The sequence below is a fragment of the Urocampus carinirostris genome, chromosome 12 (assembly GCF_059441175.1).
Source record: "Urocampus carinirostris isolate Australia breed hairy pipefish chromosome 12, RoL_Ucar_1.0, whole genome shotgun sequence".
Lineage (NCBI taxonomy): Eukaryota > Metazoa > Chordata > Actinopteri > Syngnathiformes > Syngnathidae > Urocampus > Urocampus carinirostris.
In genome coordinates, this window is record NC_142360.1 from 9,035,566 (window position 1) to 9,062,724 (window position 27,159).

At 42.0% G+C, this 27,159-nt stretch overlaps 1 protein-coding gene across 5 annotated transcripts in view; it reads right to left on the minus strand.

The window, feature by feature from the left end:
- Nucleotides 1-538: 538 nt before the first annotated feature.
- Nucleotides 539-27,159, minus strand: part of sema6bb (sema domain, transmembrane domain (TM), and cytoplasmic domain, (semaphorin) 6Bb) — a 298,494-nt gene continuing 271,873 nt past the window's right edge. For all 5 annotated transcript variants that reach the window (XM_088349347.1, XM_088349350.1, XM_088349348.1 and 2 more), the window contains one exon: nt 539-1,896. In XM_088349347.1, the coding sequence (XP_088205473.1) occupies nt 1,013-1,896 (884 nt within the window). In that variant the 3' untranslated portion in view covers nt 539-1,012. The remainder of the gene's footprint in view (nt 1,897-27,159) is intronic.

Sequence of the window (27,159 nt, forward strand, 5' to 3'; positions counted from 1 at the left end):
ACTTGGCAAGGAAATGAGAAGAAAAGTGGAGTGGTTTGTTTACTTCGAGTTTCTGTAGACTGTAATCTTTGTTGTATTTCTTAGCATTCGTTTTCGGTTGAACTACACAATAAAGCAACGTTTAGTAGCCGAGTCGTACACACTGTCCCTTTACAAAAGCTACAAGGAGAAACAATTAGATCGGATCGCAGAACTCAACGGCCACCACGTACAGGCCACGGACAGGCCGAAAGAAAGTAAGCGGCGGTCCGACATGAACTGCTAACGGTACCGGATGCAAAATAAGCAGTACAGTTTTTGAAATAATAATGAGTTCACTACTAAATGGCTTTAAATAATGGACAATGTCCCTGTAAACAGAAAAGTCTTTTCGAGAAACTTGCAAGTGACCGGGCTGCTAGGACTTTTTTCAGTCAAATCCTCCCAAACTTTTGAAGCCCACTTCAGGTACTTTATCGCCTGATAGACGGACTCCAAAAATTGAAACAGTGTCTGGGGATTTCTAAAGTGACGCCTAGTTAGTTTAATCCCAAATACATTTACTGTACACACATTTTAATCTGGCACAGGTAAAACAGTCAAAGTGGGTGGAGCAAGACGCAAGAGAAGCACACAATAATCAAATATACACTTGAAAGGAGTCCCCTAGTGGTGAAGGGCAGCAGCTGCAAAGGTGCTCAAAATCGTCCATCATTGTCTCCACTCGATTAATTTTGCCCGAAAATTTGAGTTATGTAAGCTAACCTGCCCCCCCCACTTTTTATCCCGCGCTAAGCGGGTCGTTACACCAGCGGCAGAAGGATCGGGCACAGTTTCGTTCAAGTGTCCTCAGGCACGGTTTCATTCAAGTGTCCCTTTTCCTTCGCTGTCTCTCTTCGGTCAGTTGAATGACGTCACAAGGTAAAAGGGTGTGAGAGGACAGACGGGAAAAAAGGAAGGGATTATTTCGGGGCGCAGTTGGTTTCTTTCAGTTGTTGGAGGGAACGAATCAGACAGTCCACTTGCAGTTCCCTCACTGCACACTAGAGGTCCTCTCACTTTTTACAAGAAGGTGGCTGTAGTCGGCCAGTTGTCCGAGTCCACCGCGATGCCCGTGCGTCTCAGGCTTGATGAGGCCATGGCGCTGGGGGTGGTAGGGCGCGCAGTTGTAGCCGAGCGCCTCGTGGCTCCAGCGAGGTTCCCCGTAGTCCGCGTGGGGAGTGGGTGCCGACACGACCCGCCGCCGATCCGGGGACTCCTGCGGCGTGCTTGGGTAGATATAATCCCCTGCCGAGCTCCTTAGGGCGCCCGCAGGACGGTTGGTGTCGCCACCCCTCTGTGCGGATAGGATCAAGTAGCGCTGGCGTTCGGCGTGGGGAGGTAACAAGACCTCGCCTGGCTCATCCATCCGGACCATTCCTCCACCGCCTCCCTGCAGGTACTTGGAGCTCAGGTAGATGACGGAAGTGTTGGGGCAAGGGGGCCCGAGAGGTGTGAGGAAGGTCTGGCTCTGGTCCCAGTCGGCGTCAGGCAGGCGCAGGACTCGTTTCTGCTGCAGCGGGGTTTGCTCAGGTGTGGGCAGCAAGCCGGGGTCGATGTCGCCTTTGGGCCACCCGTTGGCGACAACAAAAGGGTTGTCCACTTGCGAGTTGCGCCGCTCGCCGCCGCTGGTTCTGGTAACGCTCATCACTGAACCGCTGCAGCCCGGCCCCAGCATGCCCTGCTCCTTGTCACTTTTGCGCCGGGCCCCTTTAGCACCGGCCGATCGTCCGTGCCGGTGGCGGTGGCTCATGATCCAACAGACGGCCAGGCCGGAAAAAAGGGCACCGGTGGCGAACGCTGAAACGGCTGATACCACCAGCAGGTTGACCGATACCAGGCCGTCAGGCTCCTTAATGAACGTCTCTTTGAGTAACCCTGGTGGAGAAAAACACTTTCATCAGTAAACCGACACAACTATCCAAAATCAGAAAAAAACAATCAACTCATCTAAACGGCTCATTTTTGAAGGGCTTAAGCAGGGGAACCTTTTGTGCCATGCATGATTTGAAATCATGATGTCTTAGTGTATGACCTACAGTAACCTGTGGTCCCTGCTCTTTTCAGGTCATTGACCAACTCCTGTCGTGTAGTTCCGGGCTGATTCCCCACCTTTCTTAGAATAATTGAGACCCTATGAGGTGATACCTTGCATGGGGCTCCACTCCGATTGAGATTACCTGTCATGTTTCGCTTTTTCCATTTCTAATGAATGCTCCAACAGTGGACCTTTTTTCACCAAGCTGCATGGCAATTGCTCCGTAGCCCTTTCCAGCCGTGTGGAGGTGTACAATTTTGTCTCTGGTGTCTTTAGACAGCTCTTTGGTCTTTGCCATGTTAAAGCTAACAACCTGAAACAGGTGCATCTTATTCAGGATGATACATGGAGTGCAGGTGGACTTCGAATGGGCGGACTAACAGGTCTTTCAGTGTCAAAATTCTAGATGATACAGAGGTGTTTAAATACTTATTTGCAGCCGTATCACACAAATATATTGTTAAAAAAAATCATACATTGTGATTTCTGGATTTTTATTTTTAGTTTATCCCTCCCACAGTTGACATACACCTATGATGAAAATGTCAGACCACTCCATGATTTCAAGTGGGAGAAATTGCAAAATAGCAGGGAGTTCAAATACTGTTATTCTTCACTGCAACTGTGGTTGTCACGTGACTAGAATTATTTGTCAAAAATATTTTATTATTGTTTTTTTCTCAAACAAAACTGGCATAAAGTAGAATATTTCTTAGAAGTCAATTAAATGACTAATTTTGCTCAGCCAGTACAATAAATGTTTTTGATTCACATTCATAAGTAGCTATAAAAAGTATGTCTTCCACAAGAGTGCACAGAAATAATTGCCTTTTTTCATTTGGCTTGCTTATAGAGTGTGAGTCCTTTACCCGGCAAAATCTAAACTGCATCCAGTATCTCGAAAATCTTAGCTAGTTCATTCACACTGGGACAACTTGCTCTAGATTCCCTCGACTGTGTGCGAGTGTTTGTGTTGGAATAGCCGCATGCTCTGCAGCCAAGGTTATACCGGTTAATGACTTTCATTACATAAAGTGGAGAGTGATTTTACCAGCTCCTATAAAGCGGCTTCTTGATTGAGAGTGGCGCTTTGCGCTAGCAGCTCTCACAACATTAGCTTTATAGGGAAAAGAAACAATCACTGCAATCATTTGAATGTTTTCATACCGTGTGCCATTACACATTTGATTGCGCTTACATCGTATATAAATAGATACATATGTCGACAAAGAATTACTTGGATTATGTGCGAATCCCCTTCCAGCAAAAACATGAGCGACGTAAGACCGGATGGCAGGGATCAATTAGCAAAATGCCCGAAGACGAGCTAAACTCCCGGGACAAGAATCAACAAACACACATAAAAATTGCCCCAAGAAAGTCGAGAAATTACTTCCCAGGCAAGGGATGTTTCAAACACATGAGGCAAGTAAACACATTAATTGATGTTAGATTAGCGCATTAAGGGAGGTAAACACTTCTCACAGGTACAAAGACGTAGTGTATTTTCTATCGTGACTTAACGCTGTTTGTTTGCAGAAAACATTTCCATTCACTATAAATCAACAACCGATCCAATACTTTTATTTTTGCAGTTTTCTTTCTAGAAAAAGTAGTCATTTGGATTCTGCATTAGGTGATTTATGCAAAACTTCATAATTTTTTTTCGATGAATTGATTAATCGAATTTCTAATTTCCCTCCTATCTATTCAAATATTGAAGTTTTGGACAGTGCACAAAAAAATATTCTATGCTATAAAACAATAAAAAAATAATAAGTGTTTAACTTGATGATAAAAAAATGCATTGCAAATATGTAAGATACTCTTTTCCTACCACCTTATCCGAAGATCATATTAAATCTGGACTTATTATACAAAAAAAAAATACAATACAATACAATAAAGCAATACAGACGCTCCCCACTAACGACCATTCGAGTTACATAAAACGGTAGATGCGAACATTTTTTTCGGAATGTAGAAAAATATCCGTACATTTCTGTAAGTTAGATTTTGTATCGTGTGCACCTTTTTCAGAGTACAGGATATTACTGTAGTGCCTCCGAAGCAGAAATCCAATTCCTCTTCCTAGTTCGTGTGTAAAACATTCTACACTGTATGTCAGGTACACTCAGAACTTCGACACTTTTATATTTCAATATCTCGTGCATCCATTCAATATGGTTGTGTAAAGTCTAAAGAGGAGGCAAGCCGTTTCTTTTGAAATGAAAGTGGAATAAGAAAGCTTGATGCAGTTGAGAAAATGGTAAAAACGTTTTTTTCGGCCATTTTTTACTACAGAGGAGGACCTCTTGAAGCGCATCTTCCAAAAGTAAATTAAACTCAACTTTATTTATTGTTATAAAGCATATTATTTTATGAAATGTTTATATTTTAGTACAAAAAAAATACAGGTTACTTTTACGAGCCTTAAACATACTTATATAAACCTTAAACATACAAAATATAGCACTGAAGTAACTTACAAACAAGTTCAACTTATGAACGATCGTCCTGTTTCTATCTCGTTCACAAGTTTGGCAGTGTCTGGCCATTTCCATTTGTGTAGATTTTTTGTATTCACAAAAATAATAAAATAATCAAAAATGTAAACAAACTCACTTTTCAAATGTTGTCAACCAATTTATTTTTTGGGGGTTACATTTTGGAGTATGACAAACATTGCCAATATCAAAATGATATATGCTCAGGAATTTGCCCCTTGTCATTATTTTTATTTGTCTTTTTACTTTAATGATTTTCTATTTGTTTTATCCCCGTATTTCTGTCTGTTCCCTTGAAATTGTTAACTTTGTTTGTCATGAAACTGTCAAACACTTCAAAGTTGAAACTTTCATATGCATTTTATTTGTAAATGATGCACGGTTCAAAATGTAGTACATAAAAAATTTAACATGACCTTTTTAGAAAAACTGTCTTGGCGCCCTCTGCCGGACCGAAGCAGTACAATTCCCAGCGTCACAATGAAATGGTTTGCACTCTAATTTGCATTGATTTAACGTTCTTGGTGGCTCATAAATCACGTAATACAACGAATCGATGATCTAATTAGTTGCCGACGCTTTTAATCAACACTTTTAATCGATTTTGTCAAATCATTGTTGCAGCCCTACTTCATACAAACAATAAATCTTCTCTGTGCACTTGAGTGACCTAAAAATGTAAAGATTCTTTTGAGGGTGTATTATAATTGGCCTGACATTCAGCAAGGCCCCGGTAATAAGCGAAACAACATCTGCACCGTCTTATTTAAATAATAACACAAACACACACACACACACACAAAAACTCTCCTCGAACCCTTTCAAGGACGCGACCAAGGTGAATTGAGACACTGGGAACGTTTTGGACAAACAGCTCTTTCCTGTTCCGTTGTGCTGACCGCCAGGAACGGTGCAAGTGTTCTGGCTGGTTTTAAAAGAATTGGTCAATGTCAGTCCAAGGAAAGAAAAAAAGCATATGTGTGACATTAATGCAAATCCCCAACTCTTAGCAGTTTTACCATAAAACAAAATGAAAAGACTTGAGTTACTTTCAACAAGTTATATTCTCCACGCTGCTAATCATGGTGACACCAAACTAGCATGCAAATCGCTTTGTCGGATTCAGTTCTGGTAAGAAGTAACAATATTTTTTGTGTCACAAAGCCTGTGTCTGAATCCTCATTTCTGGCCATTAATCAATAACGAGCTAATGTTGGGCTGCTAACTCTGTATTTCCCAAACTTTATTAAATCAAGGTACAGACGCTCCCCTACTTAGGACCATTCGACTTACGAAAAACGGTAGATTCGAACATTTTGTAAGTTAGATTTTGTATTGTGTGCACCTTTTTCCGAGTACAGGACATTACTGTAGTGCTTCTTTCTGCGTGTGGCGCTGTGAGAGGTCACCCAGCATCCACCCCGAAGAAGAAATCCGGCTTCCTCTTCCTAGATCGAGTGTAAACATACTATACTGTATCTCCAGCGCTCTAAGAAGTTTGACATTTATATTGTTTAATATCTCATGCATCCATTCAATATGGTTGGTGTAAAGTGTAAAGAGAAGCAAGCCGTTTCTTTTGGAATGAAAGTGGAATAAGAAAGCTTGATGCAGTTGAGAAATGGTTGGATCGCTTTTTGTCAGCCACTTTCTACCACGGAGGAGGAGGTCGCCTAACTCTTGAAGCTGAGCTTCCAAAAGTAGGCTAAACGTAACTTTATCATATTATTTTATGAAATGTTTATGTTTGGTACAAAAAGATACAGGTTACTTATACAAGACTTAAAAATACTTATATAAACCTTAAAAATACAAAATATAGCCACAGACTATTATGACACCATCCCCTCATCCAAAACCTACATGAGGGCAAATAATACACAGATATTTTAACAGCGGATTTAAAAGCTGCTGGACCTACACCCGAGGAGATTGATATGTTTATGATATTTAGAACTGAAGGTCAAATGACCCCAAAAAGACCTTTAATCCGTGAACCCGGAAGCAGGTCAAACAAGCAAGTAGTTGGTTTCGACACTTTTTTTCCAGAATGACTTTCTGTTTTCTCCATCCTCTAACATTCGTCTCTGGTACCGTGACTAATATGAGTGTGATGATGAGATAAAAATGGAATGCCTTTAGATATATTTTCAATATCACTGGTTGCCTAGTAGGCAGCACGGCGGGGCAGTGGTTAGCACGTGTGAGGCACAGTTCCTCTGTCATGAGATCGAGCCTTCCTGTGTGGAATTTGCATGTTCTCCCCGTGCTTGCATGGGTTTCTTCCGGGCACTTTGGTTTCCTCCGGCATTCCAAAAAAATGCATGTCAGGTGAATTGGCTTGTAAAAATTGTCCCTAAGTGTGAATGAGCGAGTGAGTTGTCTGCCCCTGAGTGCCCTGCGACTGTCTGGCAACCAGTTCAGGGTGTCCCCTGCCCACTGCCAGAAGATAGCTGGGATGCGCTCCAGCACTCCCGTGACCCTACTGAGGATAAGCGGTGCAGCTAATGGATGGATGGATGGTTGCCTGGTGGTTAGAAATCGGTGCCTAACTGCATTCAATTCCTGTGGCATTCAATGTTTTTGCAATTGCGGTCAGCGATATATTTGAGAGTCAAGTCAATAGGATTTGCAAAAACTTCAAACAACATCGGAAAATGGGAATCCTCGTTCTCTTTCAATCATCTGGCCCCGCCCTTTAATGCTAATTCTGGAGACTCAGGATGCCTTTGTGGTGGTCCCAGGACAAAAGTGACCCAACTAAAGTTTGTGATTTTCCCTTACAGGACACGCGACGTACCTCACGCCACTTTCCTCATCCTAAACTAATAAGACGGGAGAACATTTTCTCAAGAAGGTAGGGAGGAAAAAGATAATCCTCTTTGTCAGCCGTTAATCCTCTCTCTGCATCATCTCCATTAGCTACCGTGGCTTTGATCAGCAGCGTGACAGTGCCTGTGGCTTAAAAATCTAGAGAAACTTGAACTCGTCGACATTTTTACACCGAGGGTCGCTGATGTTGCGCAATCCGTTTTTGTTTTACCGTATATCTATTTTTTTGCACAGTAAATGTGCCAGAGGCATTCAAGTTTTGCAGGCTTGGAAATTGGTTTCCGTGCCCGCTCTCCAATCGAGCCACACGAGCGACAAGAATTAATGAAAAGGTCTTCAAGTGTCGAGCTCGGCTTCTTAATATTTTCACTGATGAGGGCTGACGATCGCTTGGAATTGGTTCACGATTCGCTAACCAGATGGAGAGATGATCCGCAATCAGTAAATTGCACATTTGCATTCAATTAATGACATACTTGATTCATTTTTGGGGCCACTTTTCTGCTAATGTTGCCGAAATTAGATCATCTGCCTCTGAAGAGTAGGAAATTCATTTTGAGAATAACTCAGTTCAAACCTTTACTATGTAATAAAGCCAAAGGAAAGGCCTAATTTGTCGGATATTTGATTCTTTTATTATTTTTTAAATATTGGAAACTTCCAAAGGAGATGGTAAGGATGCCAATTTGTTATTTCATTATACAGCATTGTCACTATCGGCCGATAATGTAGCTGTTCTTTGATTGGCACACTCTTTAGGGCAGATCTGCTATTTGTAATCTATCTATATATATCTCTCTCTCTTTTTTATATATATATATATATATATATATATATATATATATATATATATATATATATATATATATATATATATATATATATATATATATATATATATATACATATATATATATGCCTTGGTCATATCCCTCAAGAGTGGTGACCGACAGCAAGACAAACACATACAAAAAACCAATGAAAATAAAAAAGGGAAAAAGTAGCAAAAAACACCAAAGATTTGACCATGGCCAACCCAAATGCCCAAACACCCACAAGTTAAGCACCTGGGCACCCAAGTAGGTCATGCTTTCGTCCCTCCAGATGAAACCGGACACAAGAAATCGGCCATTTCACTTGGGTCAGGGTGACACAACACACTCTTCTGTTCAACAGCAGAGCCCGACAGCTTTCACTGGTTTCCCCCTGCCGCATCATACAGGTGTCCTGCCCATTCCTTGGAACGCGTCCTAACACCCAACTATCCTTTCACAACACCTCTCCACTCATTTCTATCACGAACAAGAGTTCTAGCTTCCACTACATTTAGACCGCTTACCTTCAGTGCACTCATAACACTATCCATCCACGTCAATCGCGGCCTTCTTCTTGGTCTCCTTCCATTTACATCTGCTCTGTAGATCCTCTTCAACATTTGCTCCTCATCCAACTCTTCATGAGTCCAAACCAACCGAGTACGCTCATATCCACACGCTTGCTCGGTTCCACTAATACTCCAGTTCTGTCTCTCACAATTGTAACCTAGGAGATTTAATAAACAGAACGGGCTATAGTCCTCTTTTGTTCTTGCAAAGGAAAAAAATAACTGGTGTCTTCTCTCCTTATTCTGGTGTTTATTTTTTTAGTACAAGGCAATACAGATTACTTATACAAGACTTAAAAATACTTATATAAACCTTAAACATACAAAATATAGCACTGAAGCAACTTACGAACAAATTCAACTTACAAACGATCGTCCGGAACCTTGTTCGTTTGTATGGAAGCGTCTGTAATTATTTGAATCGGCGACTACTGGCTAAAGATATTTGAAGTTAAAATAGGTCATGTCCATTTGTTCAATAAAGGCCTTCACAGGCTATCGCATGCTAAGGACTGTGAAAAAAAAAAAGCTTGTAATTTATCTAGAGGGGTGCCAATGTCAGCATTGTCCTGACCTTGAAACCACAACATTAGACTCAATCATTTTCAAGGATTTCAAGCACCCTTACGAACCCTGATATTATCATGATAGTTATAACAGTTTCATTTGGTGAGCCGGATGAAAAAGCTTGACGTGTGAACGCAGGCTTATAGTTTGCCCACCCCTGATCTATATGCATCGCCGAAAGACGCTTTTTCTTTGGTTTAGAGAGGAATCGAACGCGTTAAATATTGATATTCATCACTGTCCAAACACCCTATACTGCACTTTTGGTCATTTTATATAGCTGCTGTTATCCGAGCAGAATGACCAATCAAAGCTTGTTTTATGGATTTTTAACAACCACAGCCAGTGGTGTACTTGCTCGTGGCAGTCGCCTTCATTTTGATGAGGCAGAAGAGCAAACAGACTCACAAAGCCGTCAAAATAACTCATTACTTTGCTTTAAAGCAGGGAAAGTGAAAGCATTTGGGCCTCTGCAGCGTCAGCCCGCCCATCAAGTGTGAAATTACGAAACAAGCAGAATTTTTGGGAGTCGAGTTAAGTCCGAGAATGTTTTGTTGGCAATCCGGTCTGATAAAGAAAAAAAATCACCTTTCACCAGTAAAAAAACAACAACATTGATTTGAAAACTGGGCAAAAATATATGAACAATCATACCGGCGTTTATTTTGATGAAAAATAAAAGACACTTGTTGCGGTTGAGAAAATGGTCGGATCGCTTTTTTTCTTCCACCTTTTACCACGGAGGAGGACTTCTTGAAGGGCATCTTTCAAAAGTAAAATTTTACTTTATTTATCTTTAAAGAGCATATTATTCTCTGAAATACAGATTACCTATACAATCTTTAAACATACGTATATAAAAATACAAAATATAGCACTTAAGCAACTAACGAACAAATTCAACTAACAAACTCGTTCGTAAACAGGGCAGCGTCTGTACAGACTTTTACAAACTACAGACTATTATTACAGCATGCCCTGATCTAAAACCTACATGAAGGTAAGGAAAAACTCAAAAATCTCAGCATGAGCCAAATAAAGAAACCTTGGGAAAGGGACCGCACATGAGTGATTTCCTTCATATATAATAATATATTTCGTATATGATATAAGGCGCATGAAAACTAAATCTGCAGCAAGAGTGAGAGTTGGATCAGAAAAACATCAGAAAAAAGAAAAACTATTTTATCATAGAACATAAATAATGGGAAATATGGTTTCACAACTAAATTAACTTGATTTATTGATAATCAGAGATCCTGCCATTTTCAAACAATTTCAAGTAGTTTAAGCACCTGTCAGTGACGACGTTGTTATCAGGCGCAATAGAAATCAAACGGGTAAAGAAATCATTCCCCCCCTGCAAAATCGCGCCATTACAGAGCGAGCGTTGCCCGCCGACATAAATGATAAAGTGAAAGCGGGCGAGTTAATTCCCAGCGTCCCGTCTGCTTTATCGAGAGCTATTTTGAAATATTCATGTCGGGATCGCAGGTGGATGTATTCGGCCCAAGCCGATGGTCTTCCACGAGCTCGTTTGATGAATCTTTCATCCGCTGAGGTGTTCGGATTTCGCAGCTCGTCTTTTATAAAAGCGCTTAGACATCATCGGATACTAGATACTTTACAACGTCATCATTATGTTTTACTATCGGTCGATGTTTCGGCTGTCGTGGAGCCTTCGGGCAAGATTAGGTTTTAATTGCATGTTGATGTTGATCAATCATTTCATTGGATGACAACCTTCTGCTACAAGAAATTAAGAAAGAAAGGTCAAATAATACACTCTGTCCCATTAAAGGGATACCAAAATTCTAAAACATACAAAAACAGAAATAGTACATGTTTTTTTTTGCATAAAATCTAAATACATTTCATTGGTATATTCCAATAATGCATTTTGAAGACTGTCTGGTCTTTGACTTACTGAGCTATGATGTCATGTGAACAACACAGCACCCAAGCAAGCCAGTCGCCATATTGGTTTACTTTACATGCTAATTAGTCGAAAACGTTTTGAGTGTTTTAAGCCAGGTTTTTGTAGTTTTTGTAGAGAATGCCTTGGCGTTGTGGCGCAGGTGGCCAAATCGGGGCAAACTGGCAAAAGTAAAACACAGAGAGCTAACAGGGGTTAAACAAGCCAGGACACGGCTGGCTAGCCAGCTGCTAAAAAGAGCTAACCGATCGGCTGAAAAACAGGAGGCTTGCTGACCAAAAGCATGCAGTAAGCAGCCAGGAATATCCGAGAGCCAACAACAACACAAAAAAAACAGCCACAGCAACAAACACAAACCGAGCCGTAAATATACAAAATGATCATGGCTGGTTAGCTGAATGCTAAATCGGGCTAAACGGGACTGATCCGTGGAAAAAACGGAGACTGGCTGACCAAAAGCATGCAGTAAGTCGCCATGCTACCCGTGAACCTACAATGAAAAATGCCCAAGAAAAACTAACCCTACCCGGAAAAAAACCAATAGGCAAGCAGGCTAGCCAGTTAGCTGACTGCTAACAGGGCTAACATGGACCAAACAAGACTGGAAGACTTAGTCTTGATGCTAGCGAGGATCTGTCTGGACAATATAATACCAATTGCAAGACACGCAGCGAAAAACACAAAAGAAATGTCACAATCACATACCTAAAATTAATCAAAGGCATAAAAGGAACGCACGCTGTACAGGTAAACCTCCCTTCATACAGCTTTTGATGATCAAAGCTCACAACTAGGACAAAACAGTCACAAGTCCCCCTGCGGCCTGGTAAGCAAAGTTCCTTCTAACACAAATAAGCAATATGCAATCACTGTTTACAACATTCGCTGTCTGTTTTCCAACAGGACCCGCCATTGTAATCAGTTTTATTTTCATTAGGTGACGTCACAGCTTTACAGGATACAACGAAAAATCGCTCAACTTTGAGACCAACTTTCTCGCGCCTGCAATATTTTGCAACGTATCTTCATGGATGTGGGGAGGAACACAACACCTGAAAAAAATAAAAAAATAAACCATTTTTAAAATATTCAGACAACATCAAATTGTTTTGTGTGCGTGCCGAATAATTGAGTTAGCATAAAGCAGTTTCCTTGTAGCAAGACGCACGCATGGACATCAAACCAAAGCAGAGGCGGCTCGGGATTTTCCCCGGCGGAGGAAGAGCTCATGTCACGGGCGTTTTTCTGCCTCGATTTCTGCCGTGGATGTGAGAAAGCTTTCATCCCAGATCCTCATTAGCATCTCTGCGCATGCTAATGTGTGGACGGGGAGAGGGAAGTTTGTGATTTTGACCGGTGAGAGGTTTGAGCAGCACAAAAAGGGCTTGGCTGACCCTAGTTTCAAATTCTGTTTTTGGCTGTTTGTTGATGAGTACCATACTTTCCCCACCATAAGGAGCACCAAAATATAAGGCGCTCTGCTGAAAAAGAATTGTTTGCCAAATCTATTTTCCCTGTCAACTTTAAGAGAGCATGCCCGACACGATATACGATGGTGCAGTGGAGAGGATGAGTAGTATCAAGATCCTGGGTGTCCTGGAGCCATAACATCTTATCCCGGGCCAAAAAAGCCTATGTATGCCTGTAAGCCTGAGAGATTATGCTCTCATTCTACCGAGAATCCTAACCAGCTGCATCATTGTGCGTTATGGGGGTGAACGACCCTGCAGCGCTTCGTGAAAACAGCGGAGAAGGTCATTGGTAATAATAATAATAATAATAATGCATTTTATTTAAAAGCGCCTTTCAGGCCACCCAAGGACACTGTACAGACAATGGAAAAAATACAATTTAAAAAGTTGTAAGCGAAATAATAAATAAAAACAAGACATAAAATCATAAAAATATAGGAAATGGAGAAGCTATGTGTTGTAGGCAGTCCTGAACAGGTGTGTTTTTAGACGGGACTTAAAAGTGGAGAGAGGTGTGCAGTTTTGGAGGTCCGGAGGTAGATTGTTCCAAAGCTTGGGAGCAGCGCAACTGAAGGCTCTGGCTCCCATGGTGCTCAGATGGGCAGGGGGCACTGACAGTCGGAGGGAGGACGAGGATCTGAGGGAGCGAGTGGGGACGTGCACCTGGAGAAGGTCGGACAGGTAAGGAGGAGCCAGGTTGTGAATGGCCATATATGTATATAGGATCAGTTTGTAGCTGATGCGATGCTGAATAGGAAGCCAGTGTAGCTGTTGGAGAACGGGGGTGATGTGCTGCTGGGAAGATGTTTTTGTGATGATGCGAGCAGAGGCGTTTTGAACCAGCTGAATTTTATGGAGGGACTTTTGAGGAAGGCCGAAGAGGAGAGCATTGCAGTAGTCAAGGCGGGATGTGACAAGACTGTGGACAAGAATAGCAGTGGTGCGGGGGGTGAGGGAAGGGCAGAGTCTGGTAATATTGCGGAGGTGGAAATAAGCAGTGCGGGTGATGGTGTTGATATGTGAGTGGAAGGTAAGCATGCTATCCAGGATGACACCCAGACTCTTGACCTGGGGGGAGGGGGACACTAAGGAGCTGTCGATGTTGAGAGAGAAATTGTTTACTTTGGATAAAGTGGATTTGGTGCCAAGAAGGAGGAATTCTGTTTTATTGGCATTTAATTTAAGAAAGTTTGTTGTGAACCATGTTTTGAGTTCGGAAAGGCAAGAGGTGAGGGAGGGAGGTGGGAGTATGGAGTTTGGTTCGCAGGAGAGGTAGAGTTGGGTGTCATCAGCAAAGCAGTGAAAGTGGATATTAAATTTGCGGAGGATATGACCAAGAGGCAAGAGGTAGACGATGAAGAGAAGAGGACCTAAGACAGATCCCTGGGGAACACCTGTGGTGACTAGGGAGGGCTTTGAGGTGAGGGATTTCAGCTGGACAAACTGAGTGCGGCCAGTGAGGTAGGAATGGAACCAACTGAGGGGAGTATGGGTGAGACCAATGGATGAGAGTCTATTGAGGAGGATAGGGTGAGAGATTGTGTCGAAGGCGGCGCTCAAGTCTAGGAGGATGAGGATGGAGACTAAACCGGAGTCAGATGCTATGAGGAGATCATTTACAATACAGATTAGGGCAGTGTCTGTGCTGTGGCGGGGGCGGAAACCAGACTGAAAGGGCTCATAGAGAGAGTGGAGGGACAGGTGCGAGTGGAGTTGAGCAGCAACAGTTTTTTCAAGGATTTTTGAAATAAATGGAAGGTTGGAGATGGGGCGGAGGTTGTCAAAGTTGTTGGGGTCAGCACCATGTTTTTTCAGCGTAGGGGTAACAGCAGCGGTTTTGAAAAGTGATGGGACAATACCAGAAGAGAGTGAGGAGTGGATAATGGCAGATATGAGAGGAAACAGGGAAGGGAGGCAGGATTTAACAAGGGATGAAGGGAGGGGATCGAGCATGCAAGTGGTGGGCTTGGATTTGAGTATGAGGTTGGATAATTCAGCAGTCGTGGGTGGAGCAAAACTGGAGAAGAAGTGACAAGGAGAAGGAAATTCAGATGGGGAGGGAGCAGACAGGTTTTGATGGAGTTGGTGATGAATCTTAAGGATTTTGTGATTGAAGTACTCCATTATGGAGTTGCAGGTTGCTGTGGAGTACAGGTGGAGGGGGAGAGAATTTGGTGGCTGGAGGATTTTGTTCATGACAGAGAAGAGAGTTCTTGAATTTCCTTCGTTGGAAAGGATGAGGCCGGAGTAGTAGCTGGATTTGGTTTGTGCAATTTGGTCCTTGTATTTAGCAGTATGGGTAATGTACATGTCCTTATGGATGGTGAGGCCGGTTTTCTTATAGAGTCGCTCGAGTTGGCGGTTCTTTGATTTCATTGACCGAAGAGCGGGTGTAAACCAGGGGGCAGATGTGGAGAATGAGGCAGTCCTGGTTTTCAGGGGGGCAAGAGAATTTGGAATATTTGTGAGGCAGGCATTGTAGTGAGTGGTGAGGTCATCCGGGCTTGAGAGAACTTCTGGGGGTGGGGAACGGTCAATAATGGAGCAGAGGGTGTCAATGTTGATATTTTTGGTATTACGAAAAGAAATGAGACGGGAGGTTTTGACAGTAGAGAGACAGAGTACGGTGTTAAAAGTGAGGAGGACATGATCAGATTTAGGAAAAACGTCGGCAGTGGGCTTGGAAGTAGAGAGGCCAGAGCAGCAGACCAAGTCCAATGTGTGGCCTTTAATGTGGGTGGGGAAGTCAATAAGGCTGTGTATCCCGAGGCTCTCCAGGCAGGATGTGAAGTCTCTGGTGAGTGGCAGGTTGGGGTTGTCCATGTGAATATTGAAATCTCCCAATAAAATTAAATTTGGCGAGAGAGTGGATAAATGTGTAATTAAGATGGAGAATTCATTGATAAAATCACTATGTAGCTTTGGGGGGGCGATAAATTGTAGCAATAATGGTTGGCGTGGGTCCGGGGAGCTTAAACACCAGGCATTCAAAAAAAGTCGATGCAGTGACGGAGACAGGCAAGACTTTCCACTTCTCGCGGTGTATTACCGCGAGACCTCCTCCATGGCCGTTGCCACGGGGACGGCAGATGTAAACAAAGCCGGGAGGAGTGGAGTCATTCAGAGCAGCGAAGTCGTTTGTTTGTTGCCAGGTTTCTGTTAAAATGAGGAAGTCGAGTTTTCGTTCGGCGAGGACGTCTTGGATGAGGTGGCCCTTGTTCCTGAGTGAGCGGACGTTCAGTAATCCAAAGTTGACGGCGGAGGTGTCTTGTTTGACGGCGGCAGTGCTGTTAGCCGACCTAGCTAGGCGGGCTAATGTATGGCAGTTAGCCCTACGGCCGCAGTTTATGGGAGGGCGTCGAGATGTGGACCAGGTCCAGGTGATTGAGCCAGGGTTTTTATACTTGACGTGTCTGCGCGATCCGCGGTGAATGTAGCGGCGTCGAGGCAGGCGAGCGATGTCAGGATGGTGGAGCAGCTCCGGTGGCGGAGGCCCCAGTGCAATCCACCGGATCCGGAGAAGATCCGCGACAGAATACAGTAGTGGAGCAATCCTGTCGCTGGATGATGGCAGAACGTCAGGAGTATCAGAAATAATCCAAAAGCGGCGAGGTTCTGGCACGCCTTGACGAGGGAGAGAGGCCGGTGCAGTGACAGCTGGTATGTTTAATCTACCGGCGTTAGCCCGTGGGCTAAGTTACGAGGGTTTGATTGATTAGGTGAAATGTTGGTTCAGGTTACATCAACCAAAGTACCCACAGTCCAAAACAGAAGGGCAAAAGAAAGATCAGAAAAAGTATCTGAGCTTCGAAAAAGTTTTGGAAAAGTTTTGGAGTGAGAAGCGGCGACATACACGCCAGCGTCCTCTCACCCCGGAAGTCAATTCCAATGTCCCCCTCACGCCCATTTAGGACATCTACAACAACTCCCACCTCACCTAAAAAGCCAACAGGATTGCAGGTAACCTGCTGCCGTCAGGGAGAGACTGGGGAGTCTGAGAGCTAGCACCAGCAGGCTCAAGGACAGAACTCTGAACGTTTTCCCTGCCCCTCCGCATCCCTCTGCCAAATCAATGCAGTAATGAACTAATTACACATTTTTCTTCGAAACCTTATATACATTTTCTATTTTCATACTACATGTTTGCACTTAGGGGTGTGAGGAAGTAATTTCATCTGTGCTGTATGTTGGCAAATAGCATATTTGACAATAAAGTTGACTATGACAATGATACGTAAGGCACACGGGACTATAAGGCGCATGAAAGTGAGACAACGGTAAGAGCTACCTTGTTAAATTGTGTATAACCGTTGACCTCTTTGTACACAAACGGAATATAAGAGGGCAATGATTAATCAATTGATAACTATCTCTGATTAAAATGACCATACATTGCTTGCAGAGGGAATTGAACTCCAATCACAGCAGTGAAGGCGCTGACACTTGACCCCACTAGACCACAGATGACATTCAAGAAGGCATGAGAGCTTCTCTCATTATCACACTTTGTCACTCAAGATGTCAGAAACACTGATTCGCACAGTGCACTCTGATAGGTTGAATAGTCTACTTCTTCATCTGAGCGTCTCTTGGTTTGATATGTTTTTGTACGTTATAGAGGTTGTAGAGTAGACTTTGTTTCTGTCTATCACAAAGTCATTGAAGCACAGGTGAAGTCATGTTTATTTGCATCGCCCTTAATCACGAGAGGTCTAAAAGGGCTGTGCAGACTACAGACTATTGTTATACCATCTCCTGATCTAAAACCTACATAGGGCAAGGATAAACTCAAACCTCAGCATGAGGAAATCAAGAAAACTTGAGAAGGGGCCTCATATGAGGTAATCCCCCCTCCTGCATGAGCAAGCTGCAATGGATGTTTCAAGGGCATCAACAAACAATCCACTGAATTTACTGAAATCACAGTTCACGGATCCCTTAACCGCTTTGGTCATCGGGGCATCAGAGAGGATGCAACTCCAGGAACCGCCAACAGCGGAGGTCATTCATAAGCTATAGAATACAAGTGTGTTTTAAGCCTAGATTTAAACAGTTCCACTGAGGTTGCACATCAAATCTAAGGGGGCAGAGCATTCCACAGCACTGGGGCACGAATGGAGAACTCTCTCGAACCTGGGGATCTCTTCTTGGCTCTTGGGATCACTAGTAGAACAGCATTTTCTAGTGAAAAAGTGGAGATATCGTTTTACCTATCGTAATGCACTATGCAACTCAAGTGTTTCTGGTACTGTGAGTAAAACTAGTGTGATAGTAAGATAATGACTTTATGTATGTCACCTGTACCACTGGTGATCTAGTGGTAAAGTGTCAGTGCCCTCACCATGACCTGGGTTTGAATTCTGTTAAAAAGAATGCATTGCGATATCGGCCAGCGATTGATCAATCATTTCTCAAATACGGAAGTATACTGTTAAGTCTTGTGTAGTAATGCAAATCTATACATTCTGTATCTATTTTAAATCCCTTTCACCATATTTTGTGGTATATAAGGCACGTCAGGTTATAAGGCGCGCTTTCAAATTTCTGGCCAATTTGGAGCTTTTAGGTACGCCTTTTAGTTCGAAAAATTATGGTAATCTTCTGTGACACTGCAGTAAAGCAAGATGCATCAAATCATTTCAGGCAAGGTAATTAAGCGGCTTAGAATAAAAGAATAAACCAGGGATGCAGTCATTCTCCTTACTTGGGCTCAAAGTTGGTTTTTAGTCCGGCCTCGTAAAGTGTCTTTGTCCCCCGAACGGCCGTAAAAAACTTTACGGCATCTCCCCGGCAGGTTTTTGGAGCATATAGAAAGGAACTAAAAACAGGCATCGCTCCACGGGGCCGGTTGGGTGCGCCGGATTTTGCTGACCTGGATGGCTTAACTGTTAAAACATTGATGCGAGCCCAATTTGCTATTGCAAATTAAAAATACATAAAAATCAGCCGCTGCAAAAACGCTGATTCGTTACATTTCCAAGGATTGTTTACCGTCACAAGCGGTTAGTGTAGTTCACATTCGTCAACGTTAACGACTGTGGGCCGGATATGTCACATTCCTGCACTCAGGTTCTTGTGCCTCTGTAGGTTTTCTCTCTCTTTTTTCTCAATTGTAGTTTATCCGTCAACTGTTTTCTTTTATCCTGTCTAGTTAGTTTGAGTTCCGTATGTATAAACTGACATAAATGCCATAAAATATAAACAATGAATTATTGAATTAATCAATAATCATAACTAAATATATGTTTTGCGCACGGATATTTTTGGTTATTTTAAAGTACCGTAAATTCTGGACTATAAGCCGCTAACTTTTTCCCAAACGTTCAACCCTGCGGCTTATTCAGTGATGCTGCCAATTTATGTAATTTTTCTAACAGCCGCCAGCAGCGCTCAAGTACAAAAGGTAAGATTTAGACCGGTGGAATATATGCGCTGAGGAAGACTGCAACTTCTTAGCTTGTGCACAAATTAAATAAGCGTAGAAATATCCTCAGCATGCAAATTGCAAAAAGAAAGGCACATGACGCAGCTTTCAAGCTAAATGCAATCGAGCAGTCCGATAAAGAAGGAAACAGAGCTACTGCACGTAAACTTTACTTTGCGAGCGTGTTGCTATCGTGTTTTTGAATAAGGGAGCGTAGGACGACGTCTATATGACATAGTCTCTTTCCCATACTGGGGAGGACGACTTTGATGACGTCAGTTAAAAGGAGGAAGATGAGGACGGTTTACCGTGATTACAACAAGTACGGTATGTTTTTTTAACAGAGCCGTTTACTGAGTTGCGAGCGTGTTGCTAGTAGCGTTTTGCTACCCTTCACAAGCACGGTTTGGGATGAAAGTTATAATATTATCATTAAAGCTTTGAAAACTTTCTCGGTGTACCGTCTTTCTTTGTAAATATGTGTAACCATGTATAATATGTATTTGCAACTGTATATTTTTGTAATGTATTTATTTTAGAGACTTATTCTGATATGTTTTCCACGGGCAAATCAAAAAGAAGGGGCGGAAACAACAGGGGCTGACAGGAAGTGGACTAAAGGCGAGACGTGTTTGTGGAAGCAGTGGACAATAGTGGATATATATTTTTCCCACCCTTACCTTTGGAAATATACATTTTTTTTCCTTGGATTATTTTCAACGGGACCCGGACTCTGCAGGTCTGCATCAAACCTTAAGTACCGGTATCATTTTCCGTTCATTTTGCTGGCTGTGGTTTTTGGACTGTGTACTTTATATTCAGTTACAATCGCGGGACTCAAAGTCGGGTTTGGATTAAATTTGTGATTGTGTTACATGTTTTTTCTGAAATATTTATTAATACTTTTTCCTCATTTTTTTCCAACAGAACTTTTTGAAACTTAAGCATAGTAAAATGTATCTCAAAAAAAAAAGTCAAGTCATGTTTATATGTGACGCCCTTAATCATAAGAAGTCTCAAAGGGCTGCACAGACCACTGATCATTGCAAACTGTAGACTATTATTACACCATCCCCTGATCTAAAACCTCCATGAGGGCAAGGAAAAACTCAGAAACATCAACATGAGGAAAATGAAGAAACCTTGAGAAGGGACCGCACATGAGGTAATCCCCTTTCCAGGATGACCAGGCTGATGTTGCAACAAGAAAAGTAAATATAAGAATGCGCAACAGAACAAGACAAGCTCATTGGAAAGCCATTTTAACTCATTCTAAGTTCCACAGTTTTTGTCTTTTTAAGGTTCTAGTTTTTCGCATCAAATCCAGTCAAAACAATGTAGAGTAAAATGCTCAATGTCAAAACATGTGAGGTGAATACTGTGCTTGAAATCAATCACATAGATATGTTATCTGACTGATGCTTCTGGAATGTGCGGTTGGAGAGAGAGAGGGGGGGGGGTGTTTGCTGCATTTGAGCATCGAAGGTTGCCGTCACAACTCAACCACAGGGGGTCCGCCCCTCTCAGGAGACCGGAACCCAGAGCTGGTACATGTCTCACCTCGCTAGGGCAGTCTGAATTTGGCCAGCCCCAAGGTAGGAGGGCATGTCCTGACAGGAGGAGCTGGACCAAGGCCATGGCTAGTCCTGGCTTTCCAGGTCGGCAGCCAAGCATGATTAAGTTAGTTACCCTGCATCCTGTGGTCCTCATCCCAACAGGGTCTCAAGCCTAACAGGATTCCTCATCACTCTACAGCCGAGGACCAAAAGACAATAATGTAATAATCAAGCCAATGTTCGTAAACAGAGCAGCGTCTGCACATCCAAATGGTGCCAGTTTAAGTTGTGAACTTATAGTTTTGTTTTTGTAGTATTTTCTTTTTATTGTTTTGTGTTCTACTAAAGCTTCTTCAGTCGACGATTAGTAAAAGAAAAGTCCATAAATCCAAGAGTGCGTGTGTCTTGATTAAAGTATATTAAACTATCAGAACGGTAAAAAGAATTCACCTAAAGTGTGTGCAGCCACTCTTCAGAATAACTAAACAAGGTTTTTCATCCGTTTTTCTGACATAATGATCTAAAAACGTATGTGGTGCTCCAAAAAGGCGAGACGAGTTTTGAAAAGAAGAAACTCGACTCTTAATTCAATTGGTCAACAAATTTATTGTTAGAATAATTAATTTACCACCCATATTCTCTACAACAATGTTTGAATTAAAATAAACTGAGTTTTCTTGAGCTAAAACCTAAAAAAACCCTCCTATGAAAATGAATAAATAAAAATGAAGTAAAAAGCAACTAAATAAAAGATCCATCACTTTTTTAGACATCATCAATTCTTTGTATCGTAGAAAAAACTTTGAAATTTGTTTTTGCACATTTGCATTTGTCAGTTTTTGTTCTCACATGCTGAAAGAATAATCTTATTTTGAGAGGTGAATGAGTTGAAATTAGCATTAGGGAAATGCATTGTGGTAAAATTATCAGCGGGGGAGTTTGCTGGAGGGGGGGATGTTGAGTCAGAATATCACGTAATGTTTGGATCCCTGTGTTTTATTGTCTCAGTGTGTGCGTGCTGGATTCCCGATTCCTATTTGCCGGATTCAATTATGACGGCAGACTGTGTTTGGCGGCGATTCTGTCGCCCTGCAGCGAAAAGCAGATTAGACGGCGTCGCGTCCCGTCCACACAAAAGAAATCTGAAGGAAGGAGTTGAATAGAAAACAAAGCAAAACAAAAAAAGGAAAATAAAGCAAAGAAAGATAGAAGGTAAAATCTTAGCTCACACTATTTAGATCGGAAAACAATGTTGGCTTAATTATTACAATATTGTAATTTGATAGTATTTCCCCATAAGTCACACCCATACCAATAGGTAGCAGCAAGAAACGGACAGTGGTTCTGGTTCGATGAAGGTGACGGCCCGGTCTTAATGTCCTCGCGGTAGAGCAGTGAGGAATCCTGAAGATTGGAGACCCAGTCGGGAAGAGGACCATGGGATGCAGGGTGTTGAAACTGGGGTTGGCTGCTGGTGGCTTGAGTCTTCTTTGAGGTCGCTGGCTGTGTCCCACCGGTTGGGCCGCTGGCTTGATCAGGCTTGGGCGCTGGGCAAGCAAGCTCTCTAGAACTCTTCTGGCCTCTTGTAAGTCAAACCTCTTGCTTCTTGGCTGGCTCAAAAAAACTCTTTTGGCCTTTTGTAAGCAAGGCCCATTGTCTCCTTGCTGGCTTCTTTCAAACTGAAGTGTGAGGTCTCCCACGTCAGCTCACGGCTACGGCTTCGTAGGGTTAGGGGGGGAATCCCACCGGTCTGGTTTTCACAGCGACCTTTGCTTCACACGTGCGAAATAAAGCCCAACCACCAGGTGTTACCATGTTACACAGTTACTGTGATTAATTGGATTAAAGCATAGAATTTGATGCACGAGTTCTGACATTGTTTCATCATCTTGTTTCATTGTAAAAAGGAATTCTAACCCGACCTTGAATGCGCTAAGCGGCGACCAAAGGGGTCACGTTGTTTCCCCTCAAGTCCTGAAAATAATTCTTTAAATTAGGCATATATCTCATTTAAAATGGATAAATACAATATTTTGTCCCAATTTCAAGCAATTTTGCACATTTTTAATATTATTTTTCCGATTAAATATTTTTGGGTTGTATTCCAATACAAATATGTTATCAAATGTCTTATTTGTTTAGTTCTTTTCTATTTTACTCCATTGGAATTGTTTTTTTCAATGAAAATTAGATTTTTTTCTTGAGATAACCAACATTTAAATATTGAGGCAAATATGTATAATAATTAGGTCAATTTGTGTTTTTTTAAAGTACTAAAGATAATTGAAAGAGATGGGCATGTACAAGATATTTAGGATTATACTGAAAAAGGTAAAAACTTTCTTGTCTTTTTCAAGAATAGTCTTTGTTGATAATGACTTAGAGATCTTTTTATACCATTGCATTTGCCTTTTTGACATAAATTAGGTTAATCAACCTTAAAAATACTATTTAATGATTTAAAACATTATAAGATAAATCAACCACTGTGGCCAAAAGAAAAAAACAAAACAAACCTAAAAATATTTTCATCCTCATGCCATTGTTTTAAGACCCTGCCTTTGATCTTACGGAGATCAACAACCTTTTACCCGTACAGTGCCTCTGGTGTTTTGGATACTGTGGCCTAGCTGTCTGCTTCTCTGTGTACCGAACCCTGCCCTAATGAAAGACTACTGTATAATTGTACTATTCTATGCCTTTGCATTGGTCTTCCACACCATCCAAGTGAGTCCAGGACAGTTTCTGAGGAAACTTATCTATATGTAGCATCAATACAAACAGTTCTGGCTGGTTTCAAAACCTCCATTAAGACCCCCCCTCTTCTCATGACAAAAATATCAATCATAATCAGATTCAGCAGCAAGACTAGAGAGCACGTCTGGATCAATGTGCATGTGCCCTGTGGCAATGCGAGAATTTACGAGTCCAAAAGTGAAGGAAGGTGTCTGGAAAAACAAAAGGGCGCAATTTTGATTTGAGACGCAGACAGCTTGTACAAAGAGCAGCGTTTTATTGATGTGTCGTGGAAAAGTGGAGCGGGCGCTTCACGCCGAGGGCGCCCGCTGAGAGGAAGCACATCAAAAAGTCCTTGAAACTCATCTTCACACTTTTTATTTTTAAAAATATTAAATCCTTCTACAAACTAATCCACACGACTGAATAGATGGGAAGAGAATTACTTTGAAAAAATGTTCCTTACATACTGTATGTATTAGAGAGCTCAATTCCTGGTTGCTAGGCAGATTTTGTCTTTGTCATTTATCTCTCTATTAGCCTGACACAGTTTTTTTCCCCAGTATCAGTATTGTCACATGCCGCTGCCTGTTAATACTGGGATTCTGCTCATCTCTGAAGAGCAGGATGACGCTTTACATTGCCAAAAACAACAGCTGACGTATGATGAAGGTGCTGTATAATGAAGAAAAATAGTTTTTGAAACCCCTCATATTTTGCTATTCCTACCACATGGAGGGGACTGAATTTTTCCTTGTAGGTTTATGTCCACTGTGAGAGAGATAAACTAAAAAGAAAAATCTTAACTGTATCTGGGTGGAATCAGGAGGCTTCTCCTGCTACTGGTAGCCATGGAAACCATTACATTCCCCCAACCACACTCCTTTTTGAGTGTTATACAGCATGGGATTAATATCAAGAAATGTACAAATTCGACAGGCTACCTTTGGTCGTAAACATCCTCAACACCAGAACGTTATGTAAGTGAGAGAGGACCTGTATATTTATGCCACTAAATCAAAATCTATTTTCGTTTATTAAAGCTCGTTGTGTTTGTGGCTACCTGACAAGCGCTGATACATTCGAAAAGAAACAGAACAGTGGGTAAATGTACAAGCCAACGTTGCGAAGGGTGACAGAGTTTGAAAATGACTCAGCAGCCGACCACACTCCTCGATAAGATGCTACTCGTTCACCTAAATCCTGTCACTATTAGCATAGCTTCCTCTCAGAGTGCAAGCTTCCGTAAATCTCCTGTTTTAAAGCTTCTGTTTGAATTAGAATATCTTCTTTGAAACCAGTTTATCTTTCTAGTATCAGTATTGTCACATGTCGCTGCCTGTCATTGCTGAGGTCCGGCTCATCATTGAAGAGAAGGATGAAGCTTTGCACTACAAAACAACGGCGACCAAATGATGATGGTGCTGTATCTGAGTCAGCTCAGGATGCCTCTGCTGCTAGTGGCTACCAAACTAGGACTATCTGTGTCATGTGGGGGAGCAAACCCCTACTTCAAATACAGGCCCGGAGAGGGATGGGCGCCGCCAGGATGTACTTGCTCAACACACAAGTGGTATCCTTACGACCCTGGAGCGTAAGGGATTTGTGAACCATAATATTTCAAAAGGACTGGATATTATTCTGAATCATAATTGTAATTTAGGTAAGGCACGCTTTTTATGACATTAGTTTACTAGTCCAGCACCTTCAGGGTTGTTTTTTATAACATGTGAAGACATTTTACCAATGAAGACCTAATTTTACCAATGCTCAAAGCTTTTTTTAATCCAATGCAAAAAAAATCGTACAATATACTGCCTCCTGTGGTGATGAACACAGCACGGAGACCACTGAATGACTTTACATCCGGGTGTGAATTACTTCAGTGTTCAAGTCCCAGAAGCTATAATGGTTGGTTGATTGGATCCCTAAAGTACAGACGCTCCCCTACTTACGACCATTCGTCTTACGTAAAACGGTAGATACAAAAAATTTTTTTCGGGATGTCGAAAAATATCAGGACATTGCTGTAAGTTAGTTTTTGTATTAAGTGAACCTATTTCCGAGTACAAGACATTACTGTAGTGCTTCTTTCGGCCGCAATCGGCATGTGGTGGCGCTGTAAGAGGTCACCCAGCATCCACCCGGAAATAAAAAATCTGCCTCTTCTTCCTAGTTCGTGTGTAAACATTCCATGCTTTCTATGTCTATACTATATCCAGCGCGCTAAGAACTTTGACATTTTTATTGTTTAATATCTCGTGCATCCATGTGTAAAATGTAAAGAAGAGGCGAGCCGTTTCTTTTGAAATGCTAGTGGAATAAGAAAGCTTGATGCGGTTGAGAAAATGGTCGGAACGCTTTTTTTCAACCACTCTCTAACACCGAGGAGGAACCTCTTGAAGCGCATCTCCCAAAAGTAAATTAAACTCAACTTTATTTATCTTTATAGAGCATATTATTTTTATAAATGTTTAAATTATGTAGTACAAAACAATACAGGTTACTTATACAAGACTTAAACATACTTATATTAACCTTAAATATACAAAATATAGCACTGAAGTAACTTACGAACAAATTCAACTTACTAACGATCGTCTGGAACCTGTCTTGTTCGTAAGTAGCGCAGCGTCTGTACTAGAGTCGTAGGGGCACTAATTCCTGTGACATGTCTTGGGCAAGTACAGTCTGGTGGCGCCCATCACTCTCCAAGCCACCATATATTTCCATCCAGTCTCGAACCGGGGACCTTTCGCGTGTTGGGCGAATGTGTTAAAACAACGTTCATATAACTGTAGTGTTTTGAGGCAAAACATTCCTCACAAAGAGCCTACCACAAACATCAATATAAAGCCACTGTCTCCTTTGAGCAGCTTTAGCTCTGGCCCGCCTCCAAAACCACAAAAATTACAGCATAATTGGACCAGACCGCTGCCGCCAATTTGACGACAAATTCCCTTTCCTGTGCACAAAAGGAAAAAAAAACGTCTGCTTCCTAGAAATCCAGTGTTCCGACACATCTGTGATTGCCCCCTACTGCTTGACCCGTAGAGCTTTGTTCCGATCAATCTACAGTGGAACCTCGGTTCTCGACCATAGTCCGTTCCAGAACCCTGTTCGATAACCGATTTGGTCGATCACGGAAAATCGTTTTTCCCATTGAAAGTAATGTAAAATCATTTTGACCTGTTCCAACACCCTGAATATTTAGCAAGAACGTAAACATGAAGCTAACCCAGGCTAATCGTACGTTCGCGTTAGCGTAATCTTCCGTACGAAAGATTACGCTAACATGAACGTGTAAAAATAAAAAAAGGATTATGAATAGGATTTCTTACCTTTGTGGTGGACGGTGGGGAGAGAAAAATCATCAAAAGTTTTTCAACCTCTTCCAAAACTTGCAGCAGTTGCTTGCTTATTGCGCTAACCTCCTTAGCCGCATCACTCGATTTCACAGCCTCCTTATTCTTTACTATCGTACTGATAGTAGATTTAGCCATGCTGTATTCACTAGCAAGATTGGAAATTCGTACACCTCTTTCATATTTAGCTATTACGTCTTTCTTAAAGGCAATAGTTGGACGAACAATTTGTTTTTTTTTTTCACCTGTCCTGCGTGCACTGACCTTCTTCTGAGGCATAATTAGGGGCTAAAACACCCGTACGCCGCTCAGCATCGCACCTTA